The following is a 24,893-nucleotide window of genomic DNA, read 5'->3' as shown; positions in this document are numbered from 1 at the left end:
AGGTGCAGATGCTCAGGTGTGGCAGCAGGGAGTGCACTTGGCTCATCTGCTCTGGGGAGGGCCAGCTCCCGACAGAAGTAGGCCAGAGGTCAGTCCCAGGAAATGCTTGGCCAGCAGGGTAGGGCCAAGTCATGATACACCTAGGAGTGGGAGGGGAGGCCTCTTTGGGAATTACCTGGTTTATCATTTAGCTGTTGGGGTGGGGAAGGAGGTGGGAAAGACAGAAGGCTCTCCCAGGAATTGGCAGGCAGCCAGGTCAGAGGTAATGGCAGCCCCCACTTGTGCTAGAAAGGCAGGCAGGACATGACCGCTCAGATATTCTCTCCTGGGCCAGGAGCCACATCAACAAGTACAAATCGCAGTTGCCCTGGAAGGAAATGGCTCAGGTTTTTCCCAGTAGCTCAATGCCTAGGCACTCCCACCAGTGGTTTGGGCATTTCACTCTATTAGCTCTTCTGCTCAGTGGCCCATTCTGCTAGCCACAGCTCACATTTACTCAAGTTATGAAAAAGGTTAATTTTCCCATATTGAGTTTCTCTGCAAAAGCTGCTTTCAGTTGTGACCGGTAAGTTCCGTTGTCACCAATATGGGTTACAACTGTTGTCACCCTGATATTCTGAAGCTGTGATACTAAAAGTGTGACCCCAGATCGGTGTCATCGCCATCAACTACAAGCTTGTTAGAAAGAAAACTCGCCCTAGACTTCCAGAATCAGAATTTGCATTTTAACAAGGCCCCCAGGGGAATCCTGTTCACACTGAGTTTTGAGAAGCTCTGTTCTAAGATATTACTCCAATCCCCAACAAGCCAAACTGACCACTTTCTTCACATAATCAGAACGCTCGGTTCCAGTATTTCCAGATACCAGCCATAGGAAAGCACATTGTTCTTTCATTTCCCTTTAACCTTATCTAAAGCACTCAATTTCCTCAAACCTTAAGTCGTCATCTGTAAAATGGGAGTGCTAATCCTACTTAATTTAAGATGATTGAGTTGAATAATAAATTAGAATTTGTCCTACAAATTGGGAATCATGATCGGAATATTCAATTTTATTATTACTCTGTGTCCTAACTCAATAACTGGGTTATAAACTTCTGAAAACAGGACAATCTCTTCTCTACCTCTTTCTTTATCTTCCCTATATACTGAAATACAGCGTTCTGCCAATAATGAGGTCGACTATTTGACATTTACAAAAATCTCTCTTGGAATCCCCCTGCCAAAAAAAAAAAAAAAATTGAACTTCAATTTATGACTCCAAGCACAAAGAGATCCTGTCACTTTGACCTAATTCTCTGAGGTTCATCCCTCTAAATAATTGTATTGTCTCCATCTATAAAGTACTCTGTTACTATGACAACGCACACATAAGTGCATGTGTAAGTAGTTGAGGGTGGCTGTACAAGTCAGACTCCTTTCCACTAGAAAACACAGAAAACATTCTATCTTCCTAAATGTTACTCTCTCAGATTTGCACCCAGACCCTAGAAGTTTCTTAAACTTCCATATACTTTATGGACACTATAAAGCAATTCCGGGAAACATTGATACAGTAGCAAAACTACTGGGAGTGGAAATTGGATGGAGATCTGGGTCCCAATTCAGAGTCTGACACCTGATTTGCAACATAATTAGGCACAGGGTACTCAACTATTCAGGGCCCTAAACCCTTCTATTGAAAGGGAAATGAGAGAACAATATGTGTTCCTATGGCTCAATCCCTATAAGATTCTGTACTATTCAGAGTCGATTTTAAGTGTCACTTAACTGAAATTATCCAACAAACCCTCGTGGCATTAAACATTAACGTGGCTCTTTTTATATGGCATGGTTCATTACCATGCCAATAAATGATTAATTGTAACTCTCTGTCTTGACCAATAATTTTGCTGGACTTTTATGGTTCACAAAGTGCTCTATGTTGTAATGCTACCTCTTGAAACTGACATCCTAGCATTTATTGTTTTTTATTACTTCCCTAAGGTGGTTTTCAAAAGAGACACTAAGTGACATATTTTTAGGAGGGGTTTAAAAGTTTGATGGGGTAGAAGTAAACATTGCTTAGCTCAACCGGCAGCAGAGCCAGGGCCCAGGGACCAGCGCTTCTATGGACTTGGCCTTTCAAGCAGCCGACCCAGCAATGAATGATCCGAACAGCTGTGTGGACAATGCAACAGTTTGCTCTGGTTCATCCTGTGTGGTACCTGAGAGCAATTTCAATAACGTCCTAAGTGTGGTCTTAAGTACGGTGCTGACCATCCTGTTGGCCTTGGTGATGTTCTCCATGGGATGCAACGTGGAAATCAAGAAATTTCTAGGGCACATAAAGCGGCCGTGGGGTATTTGTGTTGGCTTCCTCTGTCAGTTTGGAATCATGCCCCTCACAGGATTCATCCTGTCGGTGGCCTTTGACATCCTCCCCCTCCAGGCCGTGGTGGTGCTCATTATAGGATGCTGCCCTGGAGGAACTGCCTCCAATATCTTGGCCTATTGGGTCGATGGTGACATGGACCTGAGGTAAGATTATCTATACCTCTAACTACTGCAGTCACCTTGGAGTAATCCTTCCAGAAGCCTATGGCATTCTGAATGTCCAACTGATTTGCTACGCATCTAAAGTATGACTAAGGAATTAAACAGGAGAGAATAAATGCATTCACATGCCTTCTAGCACAGCTGTTTAGCTATTGGAATTGGGGGATTTATATTTTGTGTTTGTGTTTTTAAATCTAACTCAGTTAACAGGGAGTTGCATAATTGCTGTTGATCTCTAGGAAAAGATTCAAAGGTTTTTTTAAAAAAGTAATCTTTTCCAAACCACAAGCTGCAGCTGAGGAGGTTTATCCTGTTGGTAGCAAGAAAAAAAAAAAAGCAAAATACACTTTCTTTGTAATGATGAGGAGCTCTGGGTGCAATCATAAAATAAAACTGTTTGTCAAACATTAGAACCTCTAGTGAGACAGTGGTCAACTCCATCAAATACAGCCAGTTCTTTGGGCAAACATTTTCCTGGTATAAAACCTAAGGAAGAATTCATAAATTTGCTTCACCTCTACTGGCATTAAAAGTGGGGGAAAAAGCCTACAGCAGCTTTTTTTAAATTATGCTTACCTTACTACAAAATAAACAGAAAACGGTTTCTCCACTTCCTACGGAGTAATCTAAATTGCAATGTTTGCCCATTTCATCCCATGCCAGTCTGAACTAGCACTGGAAAAAAAAACTAATAGAAATAAGATGAAGCATTAATGTGACTAGACTGAGAAATTTAATGCTGAAAGTTGAATAGACAAATGTCTTTTTCCTTAGCTCACAATTCCTCATTTCCCTTGAAAGGTATGCATTTCCTTCTGCAAGCCATCCAGGTGCTAATGCAACGTGTGCTTATTAAATACTGTACAGTAGGCAATTAGCTCTGTTCATCCCCAGCTACTATTGGCAGAGGAGAGAAGCACAAAGTGTAGAATTGTAAACGGTGGATTGATAGAGTACCCAGTGAGCAATTAGGAACCTGCTGTCTCATTTCAACTGGTGCTGGTTTCTCCAGAAGCTTTAGAAAAGTCATGCAAACCCTACACCTTTATATGGCTTAGTCTTTCACATAAGAAAACACATGATATCCACCTTGCAATTGCTTTTTTTTTTTTTTTTTTTAAGGAAAGCCCCTTAAAACAACATAGGATGGCAAGTGCTATTCAGGTTTAGTTAATCTGTGAACCACAATATAGCAATAAGTTCTTTTTAGACCTCAGTTTAGTTTGACCTGGACACAGGTACACAGAAGTGAGAATTCTAAATGCCAGCACCTATTACACTGAGAAAAGTGAACTACATGGAACATTGGGCCTTGACCTCCAATAAACAGCTTTCTCATAATATTTGTAACTTTTAATGCAGAGGAGTTTTGTACCTCAATGTAATGCCACACATGGAACCCTTTTATAAGACAGAAAAAAATGTGTGTGGTGCTGGACTATTAGGTTGTTGAAATGAATTCTCTTCTGTGAGCTAAAAACAGTAAGATCTAACCTAAAAGCTCCAAGTTACAATTTTCTGTGGTTTTAAAGAAATCTTATTTCTCTTGAAACAGGAGATGATTATGTAATCCTGGCCACCTAGCATAACAATTCCTATAAATTATTTTTTTAATAAGAACTAAAAGTAGAATATGAAGCCTTGGTAGAAACCTCCAGCTGAGTCTGTGCAAATGAATCCTTCCCGCAAGTCAAAATAAGCCCTATAATGCAACATGGAGCAACCTCACCTATCCAGAGCTCAACAAGATCCAATAAAAGACACTGCACACCCAAAATAAATTTCACTTAATCTCATAAACGCTCCTCATGCATGACCAACTTAACTATTTTTATTTTAAAGCTCTGTTGTGCTATTTCTCAGAAATAAGAAGCGGGGAAGGAAGCAGAGTGTTAGGAAGGGCAAAAGAGAAGATCAAATGCCTACAAAGCAAAGCAGACACTGACAACACACAGCCATCTCTCTATCACTTATCCTCTATCACTTATTCTCTCTATCACATATTCTCTCTTAATTATCAATTATTCTCTCTGGTTTCTGTAGCACTTATTCTAGTCTCTGGTCTCTGTATCACTTATTCTTCTACAAACACAAGAAGATGTCACTGTATTTTAGAACAACCGATAATCATGTTTATCATGATCAGTCTTAATCATTGAGAAGAGGTTAAATTATACTGCTATGTAAGATGATGACATATGCATTGTGTGTTAGGAAAACAATATTCCAATCTTTCTTTAATACAAATTAATTAAAAGAGTAAAATCTGAGCTATTGGGTAACAGTTTTCCAAAACTTTTTATTCTTCTGGATTAAGAACTGGATAACTAAAGTCTCCTGATAATTTATTTAGATACAATCCTATCTAACATTTATATTTCCAGTTGCGTACACTTAGAATTTTACCTTCTCCATCTCCACTTGAACTCTAGCAATGGCATGAAGACATGACTGTTTATGTTAACAGGCAGCTACACTAATTGAGCTAATGCCACACAATGCAAGCAAAACCATTCCACCTGGTTTTAACTCTCTTGGTTATGGTTCTTGGGAGAAGAAACCAAAACATTTCCCTCTCACCCTATCATCTCTTATGAACCTGGAAAGCCACCGCATTTTGCAATCTCTAGTGACTTTGAAATACAAAATAATACACAATAATCCTTGATCATTGGAATCCAGCAAGTACTATTTCAGCTCCTTCTCTGACCACTCCCAGCCTGGAGTTTGTGAATCTGATTGGTGCACATATAGTTTCACCTAAGTTGCAGCTGTGCCATGGACATCACATGCACAAAAAGCATCAGGGAGAAGAGACGGTGACCTTTCAGGTGAATCTGCTGGTGGCCAAAACCCATAGTTGAGGGGACACAGAAACATCCTATCTCCTTTGTGTCTGCTCTCTCCCCAGACACAGGCAAATATCCGGTGTCTTCATCCTTCTTAATGGCCTCAGCCACACCATGCAAAGACTTCTCATTTCCTTTCTTTGGCTTCCTCTTTGGGGAATCCATTCTTATGCGTCCTTCTCCCAGTTTCCCCCAGTTCCTTCCCTGCCACCTACTTTCTACTTTCCTTTTTATTGTTTTATAGACTTTCCTACCACATCCTTTGTTCTTTGGGCAAATGCTGTTAGATTTTTCAGCTTCCAGTGCAACGTTCATTGATATTTCAGATATTCAAGAAACCTGACCCTGTAGCTTACCACAAATTCACAGCAATCAATCCTTCCTATGTCAACCCCATAAATGTCCTTCTCTTCTCTATTCTGGGAGACCTAACCCAAAACCATTTGGCTTTTTCCTTTATTCTCCCTCAAAGTAACCAAACATTGTTTCTCTCCAGTAGCATTGATTTTACTACCTACTATTTATTAAACACTAGTATATGCCACGCGCAGTGCTAAGTACTCAAAATACGTGGGTGTATTTCATCCTCCCAAGAATCCTCTAAAGTTAGTACTATTATTTTCTGCATTTGGCAGACAATAAAGTTAAGATTCATAACCTTGACCAAGGTCATTGAGTCAATGTATGCCTGAGTCAGAATTGGAATCACCCAGATCTACCCACTACCACTTTGCAGGCTCATAAGCTTTCTCTACACTGTTTCTATCACTTTTCATTTCCCCAGTTTCTAGCACTGCCTATATACACTACGTTAGAGCCTTCAGACTTGGTATTTTACTTCTAATATGATTACAGTCTTTTACACTGCTTAACACTGATTTCACGAATTCCTCAACATTCACTACATTTACATTTATTCTTTCTTTTATTTCCATACACACAAAAGAAAATCTCCCTGGCAGTTAATAGAGCTGAAGTGAAAATTAAGGCCAAGATTTTTTTTTTAATTTTCTTATACTTTACTCTTTTCTCTCATTCTAATATAAATTCAAGGCAGTAAATGTATTTTTTATATCCATGCCTTTTATAGAACTTCAGATTTTTTCGTGTAAGATGATATTTTCTTTTGCTAATTTGGGCTCCTATATTATTTCTTAAAATTCGTTATCTGTGAATTGTTTTGAATCTTATTTTGAGTGATTTGATTTTGTTCTTATATTCATTCAAATAGCATCAACTTCCAGCTACCTATTCGTTCCAGCTACCTATTCATCTGCAAGGTCTCTTCGTCAAGGCTGCTCACAAGTCTAAACCTTTCCTTCTCCAAATCCTCTTTTGTCCCTCATCACGATCCTTAAGAAACTGCTCTCACCAAACTCAAAATTATGATACAACATCATAGATTGTCTTAGCAATATTCGGAATTAAAGGTTTTGCAAGGATCTTTGAAAGAAAAACAAAGACAGAAAAAGACTTCCTTCTTAAACATTTTCTCACATTTTAAAACAAAAATTCTCAGACTTCTCTTCACTGGAACCTAGTTAATAAATCCTCCTCACTTCCCCACCAGATTCCCACTACACTCTAGAAAAAAATATTGGAGGCACAGAAACAAAAGTGATTTTATTATAGGGACAACTTTAAATCCATTCTAATATATTTTTTAAAATAAAAGATAAAAAAGAGGACACTGAAAGAAGAGAGAAAAGAACAGAGAAAAAAATTACCTTCAAACTCCAGTACTTTCATTGTAAGTAGGACAAAGTACTATTAATAACAAATTAACTTGTTTGTCTGGTGTACAATTCTGCCTTAGCATCATTTTATACCTAAATTAAGTTAACCTATAACCAGAATAGATTGAACTGCTTAAAGTTTTAAATACATCCACAGCATTTGTTTCTGTTATAATATTTTAGCTCTACTAAAACAAGTATTTTAATCTAAATTATTTAAGCCTATTTTAAATGAGGTCACTCTGGTTAAAAATAAATATATTATTAGAGAAGTTAAGTTCTCTGATGAACTTTGTCCCACTCTGTATTTTGCCAAAGCGTGCAAATTTAACTGTGCCTTAAAACAAAATTTCTCATTGCTAGCTCCTTTCTTAGTATAGTGTCTTGTTGTTGTTGTTGTTGTTTTGGGGGGCAGGTAATATAAATATTTAGCATTTTCTTTCAAGTTCACCCATAATACCCTTAAGAAATTACTACTCTTGACAACCTCAATGACAACCTGTTGGGAGAAGGGCCTTTCAGAGAAATTTCTCATTTCTCTAAGTTTCCTGATTCTATTTGGTGGAACACAAAATACACAAACATGGTAACATAAATGATCACAGCAGAGAGATGCAGGGTGCAGTGACTCTTGCCTGTAATCCCAGCACTTTGGAAGGCCTAGGCGAGCAGATCACCTGAGCCCAGGAGTTTGAGACCAGCCTGGACAACATGATGAAACCCCATCTCTACAAAAAAATTTAAAAATTAGCCTGGCATAGTGGCTCATGCCTGTAGTCCCAGCTACTCGGGAGGCTGAGGTGCAAAGATCACTTGAGCCCAGGCTTCAGTGAGCCAAGATGGTGACCCTGTACTCCGGCCTGGGTGACAGAGAGAGACCTTATTTAAAAAAAAAAAAAAAAATGGTAGTAGCAACCAGCTCTTAATAGAGTGCTTTGCATTGTTCTAAGTGCCAGACACCATTGGCTCATTCTATCCTTACAGCCATTTTAGATAAGGAAACTGGTAAAGAGAAGTCAACTAAATTACTCAAATTAACACACTAAGTGGCACCGCCTGCTTTCAGCCCAGACAGTGTGTGGCTTTAGAGCTCAGGCTTTAAAGGCAGAGAATGTACACTGTGTACAGATCACTTCAAAGAGGACCAGAAGACTCACTCCCCAAAAATATTCCTTTGACCCACTGTCCTAGTACTAGAGATAGCATCATTTGGCATTAATGTCTCCATGTAGAAAGCCTACTCAGCCAGACCCTCTTACTAAAATGCAAACGCTCTGAGCAGGGATGATACCAGACACTAGTTCTTCTGAACACACATTTGCTAAATTGCCAGTGACTCACTCAGTGCTAAGAATTTAGGTCTACCCTGCCTGCTTGCATGCTTTCTTTTGATTTTTAAGTCAGTTTCCACTTCTTTTCTCAAGCTAGAGTCACTTGGGCAGTAATTTTTCTGCTTTATGGCAACACACCGAGGCCTCCTCCCTGGGACATGCATTCTATTCCGGAGCCCAGGGAGACCCATTCCATCTCAGCATGGTCAGACACGTGCAGCCTTGGTGGTGTCAGCTGCTTTAAATGTGTTTGCTGTTCTTTGACTGAATGTTTGAAGGATGGCACACCCAGCGAACCTTATACATTATTTAATGATGACTTTTAAACCATCGTTTAATACTGTTTCTGACCCTTAAGAATAACAGGGGAGAGAAGGACGGCACAAGGCAAAGTGGAAAGACACCAAATATGGCCCATTTTGCTCAAGGCCAGGCCCTGAATACACTCAGGCACAGGTATATTACTGTTCATCACGCCAGACGATGCTACAGGTTGAGACAGATTCTTGCAGGACTTTCTTATCATGAATCGAAAATAAAAATTTTCTCCCATTCGGGAGGTTGTTTGTCTACTCAGTTGATAGTTTCCTTTGCTGTGCAGAAGCTCTTTAGTTTAATTAGATTCCAAGAAAACAACAAACAAACCCATTAAAAAGTGGGCAAATGACATGAACGGATGCTTCTCAAAAGAAGTCACACATGCAGCCAACAATCATATGAAAAAAAGTTCAACATCACTGATCATTAGAGAAATGCAAATCAAAACCACAATGAAATGCCATATCACACCAGTCAGAATGGCTATTATTAAAAAGGCAAAAATTAACAGATGCTGGTGAGGTTACAGAGAAAAAGGAACACTTATCTTCTGTTGGTGGGAGTGTAAATTAGTTCATCCATTATGGAAAGCAGTGTGGCAATTCCTCAAAGACCTAAAAACAGAAATACCACTCAACCCATCAATCCCATTACTGGGTATATACCCAAAAGAATACAAATCATTCTATTATAAAGACACATGCATACATATGTCCACTGCAGCACTATTCACAATGGCATACACATAGAATCAACCTAATTGCCTATCAATGATAGACTGGATAAAGAAAATGTGGTACATACACACCATGGAATACTATGCAGCCATAAAAACGGACGAGATCATGTCTTTTGCAGGAATATGGATGGAGCTGGAGGCCATTATCCTTAGCAAAGTAACACAAGGACAGAAAACCAAATACTGCATGTTCTCACTTATAAGTGGGAGCTAAATGATGAGAACACATGGACACATAGAGGGGAACAACAGACACTGGGGCCTATTAGAGGGTGGAGGGTGGGAGGAAGGAGAGGATAAGGAAATATAACTATGGATACTAAGCTTAATACCTAGGCAATGAAATAATCTGTACAACAAACCCCCATGACACAAGTTGACCTATATAACAAACGTGCACATGTACCCCTAAACTTAAAATAAAAGTTAAATTAAAAGATAAAAATAAAAAGAATCTTCCCTAGAACACCACAGGTGGATGTATCAATCTGCCCATTGCCTTTCAGCGTCAGCATGACCACATGCTCCACACTGCTTGCCCTTGGAATGATGCCGCTGTGCCTCCTTATCTATACCAAAATGTGGGTCGACTCTGGGAGCATCGTAATTCCCTATGATAACATAGGTAAGTCATCCATCTGCAAGACTGTTGACTGTTACCCTCAAACTCTCTGCTTACCCCTGCTAGGCTCTCAGACCAGGCTCACACCTGACCGTTATTGCCCTAGTAGGAGTTTTTGCCCGATTTCATTATAAAGTCACCCCTGTGTTTGAAGAGTGTTGGCAGAATGTAAATTCCAAACCTTGACCTTATGGGAGAACCTGTCTTTTCTTCAATTTGAATCACCAGGGAAAGGAGCCCCTTCCCTAGCCCTCAGTGTGGACTGAGGAGGCTTTAGCTTTGGGGACATGGGAGCCTCCACCTATTCCTTAACCCAGAGTGTCACTAGTTAATGGTCATAGGATTTTGCATCCAGACACTTGAATTGAAGAATTTATTTTTTTTTTGAGATAGAGTCTCGCTCTGCCACCCAGGCTGGAGTGCAGTGGCATGATCTCGGCTCACTGCAACTGCCACCCCTTGGGTTCGAGCAATTCTGCCTCAGCCTCCCTAGTAGCTGGAATCACAAGCATGCACTACCACGCCTGGCTAATTTTTGTATTTTTAGTAGGAACGGGGTTTCTCCATGTTGGTCAGGCTGTTCTCGAACTCCTGACCTCAAGTGATCCACCCTCCTCAGCCTCCCAAAGTGGGATTACATGCATGAGCCACCAAGCCCAGCCTGAAGAAACTTTTTAAAATCATATAATGGTTTAAAAAGAGAGCACTGAGTAAGCAATCCAGAGTGTCACAGTAGAAAACTACTAGATGAAATACACTGTTTCTAACACTCGACTGTGAGCCACACCTTGACCCAACTGTTGATTTAATGGCAAAGTCTGTATCTCATGCTCCAGGAGTCAAATTTACTAGTAACGACTCTGTCTCATTTCACCCTCATCCCAAAAACCTTATTTTCTGTTTCTGGGGAAACAAATTATAGTGGGAGATTAAGTTATTGTTGTAACTTAGGGATGAGGGTCAAGGGAAGAACAAGGGAGTTCCTGGTATACCAGGAATAGGCATTTCCCACAGAACTATCACGAATAAAAGACAAGATGTGGGCAAAATAGTACATCAGTAACGATCACCAGGTACACTACATGCTAAATACCTGGATTTTTTTTCCCCACTGACCTTGGAAAAAAATCCCAATGAGCTGCCTCAAAAAGGTGTGGGTTTCCCATTGAAGAAAGCATCCAAGCAAAGGCTAAATGGTGAGCCACCTGGATGCTTGTAAGAGGGACTTCTATTGGGATAGGAAGCTGGGCTGAAATGCCTTCCATTTCCAAGAAAGACTGCTTCCATGATTTAGGGTGATTGAGGGAATATACAACTGAATTAGAACAAACTTTGTGAATACTAATTGGGGATGATCTGTATTACAATGTTTGTAGCCTCTTCTCTCTCTCCTACTCTTACCATTACCATTAGACCAAAAAAAAATCGTCCTCCTTGACATGCCCTATTCAGTATGGGTTTTTGATATACAAGATTCTTCTGACTCCTGGAGAGAACCTTAATATCGTATATAACCTCCTGACAACAGACTTTAGGGCAACCCTCCACAACCACCTGCCTTTGCCTTCATGCTGCTTGACTCTCTGGCTGCTCTCTCAGTGGACACCTTCCATAGAGCTAAAAACCATAGTTTACATGAGTGGTGACCATTATATCCCTCTCAAAGAACCTGTCTGCTGAGTTAGGAATTTTGATTCCACATTACTCACCACAATAATTTAATAATTTAAGCCATAAAATATTCTCCTTTTGATATACATTCCCTTCTGGGAAATGACTCATGGAAATACTGAATAATTCTAACTACAGTGTGAATGACTTATACTATATTCTGTGATGTGAATAAATTTTGAAATAAGGAGAAAATGAAAAATCAATTAGCACCTCAATGGAGGAAAAGGTCATCATAACAGGTCAAGAGTGAAAAGAAAAGAAAAATAGAAAAAGAGAAAATGGAAAAAGAGAGAAGTCTGAAAAACAAAGATATTGTTATATGTAAAATATTAATTCAGAAACAGAATGCTTGTTCCTCAGTACCACAAGGAAAAATCAGCATTCAGACAAAAAGTTTTCTCAGCAAGGCAATTTTACTTTCTGCAGAAAGAGTGCTCCTCGCAGATGGAACAATGGTGAGAGCACGCCTGAACAATGGAGGGAAGCAATTCATATCCCTTATGCAGCTTGTCCCTGCTACTGTGTCCTGTCTCCATTGGCTGGAGCCAGACCTCACAATCTAAGCTAAAACCTGACTGGCTAGTAATTTAAAACTTTTCTAAATAGGTATAGGCAATAGACAACAAAGGAAAAGAGGACGTTACTTGTGAAAGGACTTAGAAGAGTAACAATATTTCCAAATAAGGAAGGGGCATGGGCTGCAAGCTGGAATGTGCCTGTGAGCATGTTCAGCACAAATATCTTGGTTAAAGTACAAGGACATAGAATGTACTTATTCCTTTATATCTAACAGCTACATAGAATAGGGCTTAACAAAGAGTTACTAGCACAAAGCAAGGAGGCTTGAAGGAAGTTAGTCTTTAAAAGAAATTATTATTTCTAATGTTTATTATCATTATTATTTTCCTTTAACACAAAGGGACATTTTGAAGAGGAAACTTTTTACTTTCTACAGATATTAACCCTGCTCACCATGTTTGCTCAGGCCTCCAAGCTCACCTTTTTGCTGTTGGTTTTTCTAGTTCTTTAACATAGAAAATAAATGAACTGACTGCTTCACAAGATGTTATCACTGCTTTCTAAATTGTGGCTTAGGGTAATTATTTGCCCAAGGTCACCAGGAAGCTGGAATAGCCTGCAGTCTATTCTCTACACAGCTCTATGGGCAGATGTGTTTGGTACAACTTCATGCTCCAGTGATTCAGTAAACACGTGCGAGCCCCCTCAGATGCTGACATCTGGATCGGGAGGAGGCAGACCGTGCAGCTGGTACCACTAAAATAAAACCACTGCTGCAAATTGTTGTACTTAGTCCTCTCTACTCCACATTTGTAAGTGTCTTGTGCCAAGAAGCTTATAGCCATTTCATCATTTAATTCTCGCAACAGCACTGTAAGGCAGACATAACTCCACCCATTTTACGAATAAGGAAACCAAAGCTTAGAGGGGTTCAATGACTTGCACAGTTCCCACAGTTTGGGAATACAGAAAGGTTCAGCTCCAAATCTATCTGGCTCCCAGTCCCACCACATGAATCCATTCACCACCACTCTCTTTCATTCTCATTCTTCTTTCTACCTTTCTTTCCTCTGATATCTACTGTGTAAACTTTATTAAAGACCAAGTTATGGATTCAATGTGTAACCATGAGTGGATGCTTTTTCATCTACATAGACAGGCACTTTACAGAGAGAACATGGGCATATGAGGCATACGTAAAACACACAGATCCTGGGGAAAGAAAAGAGCAAGATCGCCAGCCTACTGGAGACCAAAGTTACAACATCCACCTCTACAAGCAGGAGCCACACACTGTGGGTGTAAAGAAAAACAAAGAGTCCCTTTCCCTGTCAACCCCAGGTCCCTGAAAAACTTCATCTGGCCTCATCTGGTCAGGAAAGAAAAGCAATTCCGCCATGGATTTCGGCAGGTGGTGCTGCTTTTGTGTTATCCCGTTGGCTTGGGCTGCCTCAAAGAGATGAAGACTCTTAGCAGGAGGAGACAAACAGATTCAGCACATTAAAATATAGGACCAAAACCTAACCACACTAACATTCCAAGCACAGGACTTGCACCTAGATTTAAGCTACCACATCGCAAACAAGTCTTATATCCAGATGGTTTTAAGACCTACAAACTTCAAAAACTTAGGCAATGGTCTAAAGACCCAGGAGAGGGTGTTTCCTTCTTGTATTCATCTGTTCTCTCATTGCTATAAAGAATTACCAGAGACTGGGTAATTTATAAAGAAAAGAAGTTTAGTTGGCTCACAGTTCCACAGACTGTACAGGAAGCATGGCAGGGGAGGACTCAGGAAACTTACAATCATGGCAGAAGGTGAAGAGGAAGCAGGCACCTTCTACATGGCTGGAGCAGAAGGAAGAGAGCAAAGAAGGAGGTGTGCACACTATTATAGACAACCAGATCACATGAGAACTCACTATCACAAGAACAACAAGGGGGAAGTCTTCCCCCACAATTCAATCACCTCCCACCAGGCCCCTCCTCCAACAGACCCCTCTTTTAGTTGTAATTCTCCAACTGGGGATTATAATTCAACATGAGATATGGGTGGGGACAGAGAGCCAAACCATATCACTCCCAAAACAGTAGGATGCAAGGATACCCAAGGGGGGTTTTTCTGGGGCATCTCAGCAGTACATGTGTCAACGCCACTCTTTCACATCCTTTTTCCACTATTCCCTCCTTACTCCCCATCATTTACCTTTTTTTTCCTGCTCTTAGTACCCTTAGTCATTATTTAATTCTGCTGAGTAATTTCTGTGCAAAAGTCCTCACTGACCCTTATATTGCCAGGAGGGCTAGAAGACTACAAGGAAATTATGTTTTCATCATTATTGCATTCACTTTAAATTAATATCTATTGCCTTGGATTCTAGAATCTGTTTTCCAGTCTTAGTTCAATCTACCTAGTTCAACAATACTAAGCAACATCCACTCTCAGAATTTCACTGTTCAATATCACTTTCTTATACTGCTTAAAAGGATGTTTGAGAAAGAAACAACCTATGAAAAGTTAGAAGTTGTTGGTGCTAAATTATATGCAATTCAGCCATCGGACAAATGAGTGTTAAATAACGTGGAGAAACAAACCATATGTCGCAAGAACAGCAGTAAATTTAACACGGTGAAATTGAAATATGACTCTTTTATCTGGCCCGGTGAGCATGTTACTGCAAAGAACTATAATTACATGAGAGGTCATCAAATATATTATCTCATGGAAAATTTAAAGCATGTTTTCTCAACTTTTGTTGTCATCTCTCTGCTGTCAATTTCAATAACTAAAGCTAGTTTTAACCAGAAGTCAGGAGATGTCAGAATACCTGGTGATCTTGAGCTAATTTTGGACATTTTCTTTCATTTTAAAATATTTTAAAATTATTTTTTATTTCTACTACCATGAACTAGCAGACAAATGTAAAATGTCATCTTTGTATGCCATACACACACACACACACACACACACACACACACACACACAAACCTTGGTGAGCTATTTTTCCTAGAGATATAAAGATCCAAAGACTAAAGAAGCCAAGATTCTGACAAACTAAAACTAACGTATGCTGGCAAAATAAGAAACTCTAAAAAACTAAAAAGAAACTGCAGAATTTAGTGAAATAATTTACAGCATTGATATTATCAATTATTTACCAATAATATTAAATTATTTACTGGAGTGGGTGAAGAAGTTGAGTGAGTGTGTGTGTGTGCATGTGTGCATGTGTAATTCTGTATTCTGCTTTGCGTATTCAAGAAGGAAGACTGAAATACTACCTAATCTTTCTTCAGGCTACTTGTTCTTCTGTTTTTCTCTTTCCTGTGTCACCTGTTCTGCTGATCACATTGCCCTTCTGTCATCTTTAGGTACGTCTCTGGTTGCTCTTGTTGTTCCTGTTTCCATTGGAATGTTTGTTAATCACAAATGGCCCCAAAAAGCAAAGATCATACTTAAAGTAAGTATCCCAGTTCACACCGTTAAATATTCCACTGTGACAATCAAAACGATAGGGTTTTCCATCCATGAAATGGTTTCATTCTCATTATATGATTACTGTTGAGTGGGGGCCTGAAGTCATTAGCCATGAAGTCTTCTCTTTTAGAATGTCCTTCTTTATATGTGTATAGAGAGAGAGAAGTGGGATCTCACTATGCTGCTAATGCTGTTCTTGAACTCCTGTGCTCAAGTGATCCTCCCAAAGTGCTGGGATTATAGGTATGAGACACTGCGCCCCGCCTAGCATGCCCTTCTTTATTGCAGTCACAGGAAAAATTTCTACCCATTCTTTAAGACACTCAACTGAACTATCACCTCTTGGTTTTACTCTATTCTGTCCTCACTGCATATTATTGTTATCTCTGTGACGTGAGTTTGTGTTATACAATATATCTAAATGGCTTTCTTAGAAAATAGAACGTATCTTTCTTATGTCTGTATCCATATGGCCATTTCATTGCCTGGCAATCCCATTCACTAACTATATTCTAGCTAGATGATCTGGATATGGATGTAGATAATATAGATAGATTCTGCTGCTCAGGAGCAAAGTAAGTCCACTGTATTCCTTGCTTCTCTTGACAAAAAATGTTTATAATCTCCAAATTTTGTTTTAAATGTGAAAAGGAGAAAAAAATAACAACAGTGGTTTTCATTTGCTTATACCTTTTTTAAAGTTGTATAGAGTTCCATACCCATTTTCTCATTATCGTAACAATCATAAAAGGAAGCTGGGGCGAGATTTTATCCCCAATTACAAATAAAGAAACTACAGTTCAGGAAGTTCCTGATTTACTGAAGGAAACAGAATAGGAGTAGTTGAATCCGGAAGCCAAGTCTTCCAGGCTTTCATTGAAATGGGTTGTCTTTTTGTTCTGACAAGGATAATTTTCAAGTCAGAAAATCTTCAGACTAATTGCAAATGGATGCTACATGTCCTGTTGTGTTCTTAAAGCTTAAAGCATGGGACAAGCGTCAGTATTTCCAGTGGGCTGATTGCAGCCTCCTGGCTTGGAGTACATAGAAAGACAACTTTATCACCACTTCCCCCAAGGACAAGGAGACTGCTGAGGTTTTGTCTCTGACAAACATACTTGGATTTGCTTTGACTCATGATTGCTGGATTCACTTATTTCTTTTTTTTCAGATTGGGTCCATCGCGGGTGCCATCCTCATTGTGCTCATAGCTGTGGTTGGAGGAATATTGTACCAAAGCGCCTGGATCATTGCTCCCAAACTGTGGATTATAGGGACAATATTTCCTGTGGCAGGTTACTCCCTGGGGTTTCTTCTGGCTAGAATTGCTGGTCTACCCTGGTACAGGTGTGGCATTTTAGTAAATCACATTGGGAATTGTAATCTGTAATATCTGTTGTATTCCTTTGCTAGAGTTGCCACAAGACAGAACCACAAACTGAGTGGTTTAAACAACAGACACTTATTGTCTCATGGTTTCAGAGACTAGTATTGAAAATGAAGGTATCACTGAATTGATTCTTTCTAAGGGCTATGATGGAGGGATCCCTTACTGGCCTTCCTCGTGGCTTGCAGACAGCCATCTTCTTCCTGTGCCTTTCCTCAGTGCACCTCTCTGTGGCCTGACTCCCTTTTTGATAAGGACACCAGTCATTGGATGAGGGCCTCCTCTAATGAACTCATCTTAACTCATTATATCTGCAATGACCCTGTACCCACATAAGGTCACATCCTGAGGTGCGGAGTGTTAGGACTTCAACATATGAATTTGGGGGAAAGGGAGACATAATCAACCCATAACAGCTGCAAACACTGAAGACAGGATCAAAATCCTTAGCCTTTCATCAATCACTTTCATCCTATTTCTGAATATGTCATTCTAAATAGGCCCATTCATTCCGAAGTCATGCAAGTCCCCAGAAAGAAAATACTGACTGCCTCTTTTTCGCTCAAAGTCTTCTGGACCATTCCGCTTACAAGGCAGATGGGGATCTTCCATTGCTAAGCTTTCTTTTTCTCTGAGTGGAATGACATTAATGAAAGCAGTTGGGCTGCCTTGGAATAGACAAGCATTCCTCCGGCTGGCAGCAGGGTGAGCTCATCCTCCAAAGATGCCGAATATTAGAATGGGTTTCACGCTTCTGGATTTGGTACTGGGCAAAAGCAATTCGTTTTGACTAATCCATCGAATCCACAGGCAGAGAGAACACAGGTGTAGGGACAGATGCATGTATGAAGTTGGGAAAGAGAGGAGTGGGTATGGGCAGCAAGAAGAGTACAGTGTTTGAGTCAGGCAGACCTGGGCTTGCCTTCCAATCCGACCACACACCACCGGGGGACCTCAGGCCCAGCACTCTCTCTTTCTCTGAGTCTTATCATCTGTAGAATGGGGACAATCATTTCTACCTTATAGACTTTTTGTCAAGATTTAAACAAAACAATTTTTTATTTTTATGAGACAGGGTCTCATTGTGTCGCCCAGGCTGGAGTCCAGTGGCACAATCATAGCTCACTGAAGCCTCAGCTCAAGTGATCCTCCTGCCTTAGCCTCCCGAGTAGCTGGGACTACAAGCGCACACTACCTTGCCTGGCTAATTTTTTTGTTTTGTTTTGTTGTTTTAGAAACAGGGTCTCATTATGTGGCCCAGCCTGGTCTTGAACTCCTGGACACCTGGGCTCAAGAAATCCTCCCACGTCAGCCTCCCAAAGTGCTGGGATTACTGGTGTGAGCCACCTGTTTAGCCCAGCCTAAATAAAACAAATTAAACAATAAAACAGCGACAACAAATACCGTATCTTGAGCATTTTCTGAGCTGCTGCCCTGTGCTCTACACTATTACCAAAATCATAATTGAAAAGGGTGAAATGAACCCTCTTGGCCACTTTCCAAACACTGTAATAAATGAGCCAACTCTTCATATGTACATATTAAATATATTTATTTATATTATATACAATAGGGGATATGATGTATAATATATATTAATAAGTATTATACTTATTCCACATAAGCCTATCTTAAATATATGCATTAAAAGCAGAGACAAAATGCATATATATGTACTTATTATTATATCTGCTTTTAATGTTTCACAATAACAAAACAACAACTAAAACATGTGCTCTCTTAACATCTTCCTTAGGTGCCGAACGGTTGCTTTTGAAACGGGGATGCAGAACACACAGCTGTGTTCCACCATCGTTCAGCTCTCCTTCACTCCTGAGGAGCTCAACGTCATATTCACCTTCCCGCTCATCTACAGCATTTTCCAGCTCGCCTTTGCCGCAATATTCTTAGGATGTAAGGAATCATGCCAATCCCTTTTCATGATGATCTTTGAAAAATCCTGGAGTTGCTAAAACAACATTTTTTAAAAACTCCCCATTCCTGGTGGTGAATTGTACAAATATATGAGAGGAAAAAGCCACCGTCATATTGTCATGACTTTCCAATTGCTGATGAAAAGATGGTAGTTTTACCAAAAGATTCTAGCAAAGATTATTTTTGAGTGAAAAGTAATGGAGGGCGATTCTCTCCATTGACTTTCTTTTCCTCAGTAATAAGGAAGGCAGAGGAACCTGTTGGGACCATTTTATTGTGTGCCTTCTGGCATTCGCCCAGGAACTCAGAATTTGGTGATCTTTTTCAAAACATTGTCTTGATATGCTTTATAAATATAGGATATTTATCTGGTATACAAAGATAAATATAGGATATTTATCTGGTAAACTGGTATACAAAGAAAATTTACCAGGCTAACTTACAAGGAAGATGTGTGTGTGCATATGTGTAAATGCATGTATATATATTTTTTAAATACCCATATAATTGAAGTGGTTGAAGCAAAAATGTTCCTTATGTAAAGTACTAGGTGTAGTTTAAGTAATTCTTACTTCTCCTGCCTGTGGCATGAAGCTCCCAGCGTCTGCCATCAGGCCCCACCGCCCACTGGCCTTCACCTAGTTGAAAATTCCTTCTACATTTTCCTTTCCAAGGGCTGATAATATTTAACCTCTATTTTTACATTGTATTTTTTTAATAAAAAAGCTAGTTTTTAAAGCCTCATGACATTTTAATGGGGAATATAAAGTGAAGGCACACAACACAACTAATGTAAATGTTAAGTCACAAAATGTCCAGAGATATAGTTTGGTTTTGTTTGGGTTTACTTTACTTTTCTCTCTCTCTCTTTTTTTTTTTTTTTTTTTTTTTTTGAGACAGCACCTCGCTCTGTCGCCCAGGCAGGATTGCAGTGGCGCAATCTCTGCTCACTGCAAGCTCTGCCTCCCGGGTTCACGCCATTCTCCTGCCTCAGCCTCCCAAGTAGCTGGGACTACAGGGGCCCACCACCACACCAGGCTAATTTTGTTTTTGTATTTTTAGTAGAGACCGGGTTCCGAGGCGGGCAGATCACGAGGTCAGGAGATCGAGACCATCCTGGCTAACACGGTGAAATCCCATCTCTACTAAAAATATGGTTTTGCTTTACTTTTCTGCTTAGCTTCATCAGCTCTTCAACTTGCCCTGTGATGCTGATCTCTGCACTACTGTCTTGAATGTCATTCTCAAAGCAGAGACGTCCTTTCTAGAATAGAATACTCTGAATCCACTAACATTCCACGGATTTATTGCTGCTCCAGTAAGCAGGAGTCCAGGCCTAATTACCTTGTTTTCTGTATAATAACATTGTTTGATCTGCCCAATTTGGCACACAGTGGGATTTTTCCAAATAGTTACTTAATGATGTCTACTAGATAAGCCAGAGAAAGTGGTCTGGTTGATAGAACAATTAAGTAATGCACTAGTTGAACACTAACCCCAAAGAGATTGATTAATAAAAAATTAAGTTGAAGGAATGTGGAAAAGGGAGCACTCAACTCGGTCTTGAAATTTCCCAGTTATATCAGTAAGTATAAAAATAAGGGAGGAATCTTTGTTAAGTGTATACAATGCCTGGAAACATATTCTGGTGATAAGACTAGGATTCTAAATATTTTTCTGGAAAAAGGAGAGGAAGAGAAGAAAAAAGGAAGGATGGGGGAGGGAGAGAGGGAGGGAGGGAGGAAGACAGAGAGAGAAGGGAGGGAAAGAAAAAGGGATAAGTAAGAGGTATAGTTTGGTTAAATGAAATCATTGACATAAGTTTAAGCTGAGGGACTCTCAACTCAGAACAGTTTATAACAAGTGGCGGATCTTCAAATTGACCACAAGCTCAATTAAATTCAATACTGTGGTTCAGTGGCTTTGAAAATAATATATTACTAGAAGTTCAGGGACCAATCTAAAGGAGATATTGATCTTGGGTTAATAAGATCTTTGAAGCAAGTCATTATCTCTCTCAGCTGTGTGTCATAATGAAAGTTAACATTTATTGAGCATTTACTATTCTTCACAGACCATGCTAGGCATTTAATTTTATCTCATTTAATGTTCACAATTGCCCTATGAGGTAGCTAATATTATTATGGCCATTTTATATGTGAGGTATTAGAATTCGAGGGGTCCTATAAGGAGTATTTTCTGTCCTCCTCTTGCCGTTGTGACCAATTGGGAAGTAGAAGAAAAATCAGATATTCAGATAACAAAATAGCACTTTAACTATGGACAAAACTTAATTGGAAAACATGACTTGAATCTGCAACCAAATGGGCTTGTTGAAACCACCCTTTCCTCCACTGCCTCACACATGTGCAGACATGTACTCACACATACATAGACACTGCACGTCTTGCCTCGCAGGGCAGAGCCTACCCTGATGAGCTGACCTTAAAAATAAGCTGAGAAATGCTTGCTACCAGAGACCAGCAGCTCCACAGAAAAGAGGAATGCTGATCACCCATCAGCCGAGTCTCTTCTCTCCGGGGGAAAGATTGAATGAAGGCAGGGAGGGAATGGGAATGTTGTTCTAGTTCAAGTCCTTCTATGGAGGACCATCAAACCAAGGTCCTGGAGGTTGCACTGCACCGTGTGTATTTATTAAGAACTAGCACATTAACTGGGATGTGGCGGTACAGAATAAATCCTCCCTATTGTTCTTATCATTGTTGAGTACCACGTGCAGGGCTGAATGCCTGAAGAAGCTTGTGGCTGCCCTGAGCAAATGTCTCCTAAAGATTTATGCTAGGTCTTCCTGAAGTGCAGTCATTCCTCTCACCGTGAGTAGCCACGGAACTAAGAACGGTGATTTATTTCTCTAAGCAGCCTCCAGTCTACAGAAAATGTGATCTGCCATGTGAATCATAGGTTATAATCTCTATGCAAAGTAATTTTGCAGTTTGTTATTATAAAATTTACTTAACTACCTGTGTATTGTTTTCTAGTTTATGTGGCATACAAGAAACGTCATGGAAAAAACAAGGCAGAAATTCCAGAGAGCAAAGAAAATGAAAAGGAACCAGAGTCATCGTTTTATAAGGCAAATGGAGGATTTCAACCTGATGAAAAGTAGACATCAAGTGGACAAAAAAGACGAGTTCTAAATTACATTCTTAAACCGTAACTATATTTAATTATTTGTTTTGGTAGGACAGTTGGCAGAAAAGAGTTAAAGTGAAAATTTGAATTTCATTTGAATTCATGTATTGGTTTCAGTACCAAGTGACTGGTGGCCCAATTCTTTAATGGGACAAATATTGTTTCCTATATATATGTATATTTTTATATATGTATGTATGCTCATATAGATATATTGTCATTGAAATATTCCCCCAAAATATTCTCAGACTAAACCTGACATAGGGAACACCAAGAGTGAAAACATCGTAACACCAAAACTGAATTCTTATGCAGAATTTCCTAGCCCAGAGATGACGACCTGACTTTCTGTATGTTAAAGTAGATGTAATTAATTATTATTATTATAGTGGTCAAGATTTTCTTCAGTGTTTATGATTATAAAAATTGACATGAACATCTTTCACTGACATTTTAATCATTATTTTGAAAGCTTTGCAACCTATATATTTATATAACTTTGTAATATAACATCAAATATCTGACTTCTGTATTTTTAAAAAGTTGCCTTCTCCAGTGACAGTCCAAAAGCAGAAATGAGAGGAAATTATTATGAAATAGAATTCAATAGCCATATTGGATGCAGGCTCTTAACTCAGCAGGGATATTGCACATCTATTGCTCCACCTCAGGGGTCCAGTGATACCCACTAGATCTTTCAAGGAAAAACATAATTCTTTCAAATGGTGTGTATTTGGCAAAGAGCTCTTCAAACCTGGGAGAAGGACTTCCTCAAGGTTTTCCTGTGTGCAGCGGGTCCACATAGCTAATATGACAGCTATTCAGTTGACAGGGACCACCCACAGTAAGCACCAAAGTCAGGGAGGTGGCAGGAGGTGCAAAGACAGAAGTATTGGGAGAAACACCAAGACTCTAGTGGAGAAATTAATTCAATGGGAGATAGTATAAAATACATAGAAAACACAAGTAACAGAAACCCGGTTGAAATGCTTAACTAGAGTCAATTAGATGTGCAGGAGTAAGTAGTATAAGAAGAATCAAGTCCGAGAGTGATCAGGAAGTGAGTATTAAACAGTATTTGAAACAGAGAACGTGTCCCAGGGCCCAAAAGTCAGAAGGGCCCCACCAGCCAGGCAAGTTGTTTGAATGCTGTAAGTAGGTGTAGCCAAGGGAAGCCAGTATCTGATATACAGCAGCAGGGGTTTATGGCTGCCAGGGGAAAATAACTGATCAAGTGTTGGACTTTCAATTATAAGATCGAATTTAATTTCCTTTCCCTCATTCTGCAGCAATCAGAATAGACAATCTTAACCACTCGGTCCTTAGTGGTTTTGTTCCATCTTGCACTGGGTATTTTCACTGCCTCATAGAGTCTATTTCAAGTGTTTTGGCTGAAAGGGCTTTTTGCATTTGCATGTTCTGAGTTCAGATCCTGCTGGTGCACCCAAGCATTATGGGAACAGGAACTCAACTTAGCTCTTCCAGTAGAGGTGTGAGGGATTCTGCTTTTCAAATTCGTAGCATTTATCTTTTTATACAAGGTTTCCATTTACATTTGAATAAGTACTTCATATTTTTCCATCATTAGACAAATACAAAATGGACTAAATAATTTTAAGAGATAGTGGAGGAGAGCGGTACAGACTTCCTTCTTAGAGAGTGTCACAGAATATGCTCCCAATGGTGGAAAGGAAGATTTTCAGTCTAGCGGCTAAGTACCTCCTACACATTTCTCATCAATCAGAAAATAGACAGGTGCACTAAAGGGACCCTGAGAACTCCTATCATAATTTTAACACACCCAAAATCAAGGGCCTAGATGCCAGCAGCTGCAGCAAGCAGGGTTTTCCTCCCTGTTGATTAAAACAGGTGAGCAAGATAGAACTTGGCTTTCTTACATGATGCGGTAACTTGTGACTTGTGTCTTTTTCCCTAATGTGCTAGTGGGAAGAAAAATAGCTGAGCTTTCTAAAATGATAGCTCTCTATTTTTAAATGAATTTGAAAAGTCGATTAAATTATGTATTTTATTGCCTCTGAGTATCATATTAAATGAATATTTTATTTTAAAGGCTTAAATAAATGAAAATGATTTTTGTAATGTTTGGTCTAGTTGAATCTTTGTGACTTGTGTCAAGATTTTCTCACTGCTCAGTTCTAGAGATACAAATAAGGTGGAGTTTCTCAGATATTAAATTGTTCTTTGAAAGGTGCCTGAAAGAAACTCTTAATTAAACACTTTCATAATTCGGTCTCCCACTGATACTGACTGGGATTTTCCTCCAGAAAATCATACAGGGGGAACATTAATTAAAGACTCTTAAAAATAGTTTGACAATGATAGCTGATTTAAAACAATGATGAAAGTATTTCATGAACTTACAAACGAAGCCACCATCTTCTACGAAATGGTGATGTATATACATATATATACACGTATGTGTATATATACACACATACACAATGATAGCCTATTTAAAATAATAAAAGTATTTCACGAACTTATAAATAAAGCTTTCACCTCCTACAAAATGGTGGTAAATTATATATGTATATTGTACATATGTCATATATATAATATACACATATATTATATGTATGTCATATATATAATA

At 39.3% G+C, this 24,893-nt stretch overlaps 1 protein-coding gene across 1 annotated transcript; it reads left to right on the top strand.

Moving 5' to 3' along the window:
* The first annotated feature begins 1,975 nt into the window (after nucleotides 1-1,975).
* SLC10A2 (solute carrier family 10 member 2) lies at nucleotides 1,976-24,379 on the top strand. Its single transcript, XM_054446651.1, has 6 exons — nucleotides 1,976-2,520; nucleotides 10,018-10,136; nucleotides 15,699-15,787; nucleotides 16,976-17,151; nucleotides 18,948-19,105; nucleotides 22,126-24,379. The coding sequence occupies exons 1-6, from the start codon at nucleotides 2,111-2,113 to the stop codon at nucleotides 22,251-22,253; spliced, it is 1,080 nt and encodes a 359-aa protein (XP_054302626.1). The 5' UTR covers nucleotides 1,976-2,110; the 3' UTR covers nucleotides 22,254-24,379.
* The last annotated feature ends 514 nt before the right edge of the window (nucleotides 24,380-24,893 follow it).

The sequence above is a fragment of the Pongo pygmaeus genome, chromosome 14 (genome assembly GCF_028885625.2).
Source record: "Pongo pygmaeus isolate AG05252 chromosome 14, NHGRI_mPonPyg2-v2.0_pri, whole genome shotgun sequence".
NCBI lineage: Eukaryota > Metazoa > Chordata > Mammalia > Primates > Hominidae > Pongo > Pongo pygmaeus.
Note: the sequence above shows the minus strand (reverse complement) of the source record. Positions and strands in the feature narration are given on the sequence as shown.

Coding starts and splice junctions, on each gene's coding strand:
- SLC10A2 (XM_054446651.1), top strand. CDS start 2,111: ATGGACTTGGCCTTTCAAGCAGCCGACCCAGCAATGAATGATCCGAAC. Junction 10,137..15,698: donor AATTCCCTATGATAACATAG/GTAAGTCATCCA, acceptor TGTCATCTTTAG/GTACGTCTCTGGTTGCTCTT. Junction 17,152..18,947: donor GCTGGTCTACCCTGGTACAG/GTGTGGCATTTT, acceptor CATCTTCCTTAG/GTGCCGAACGGTTGCTTTTG.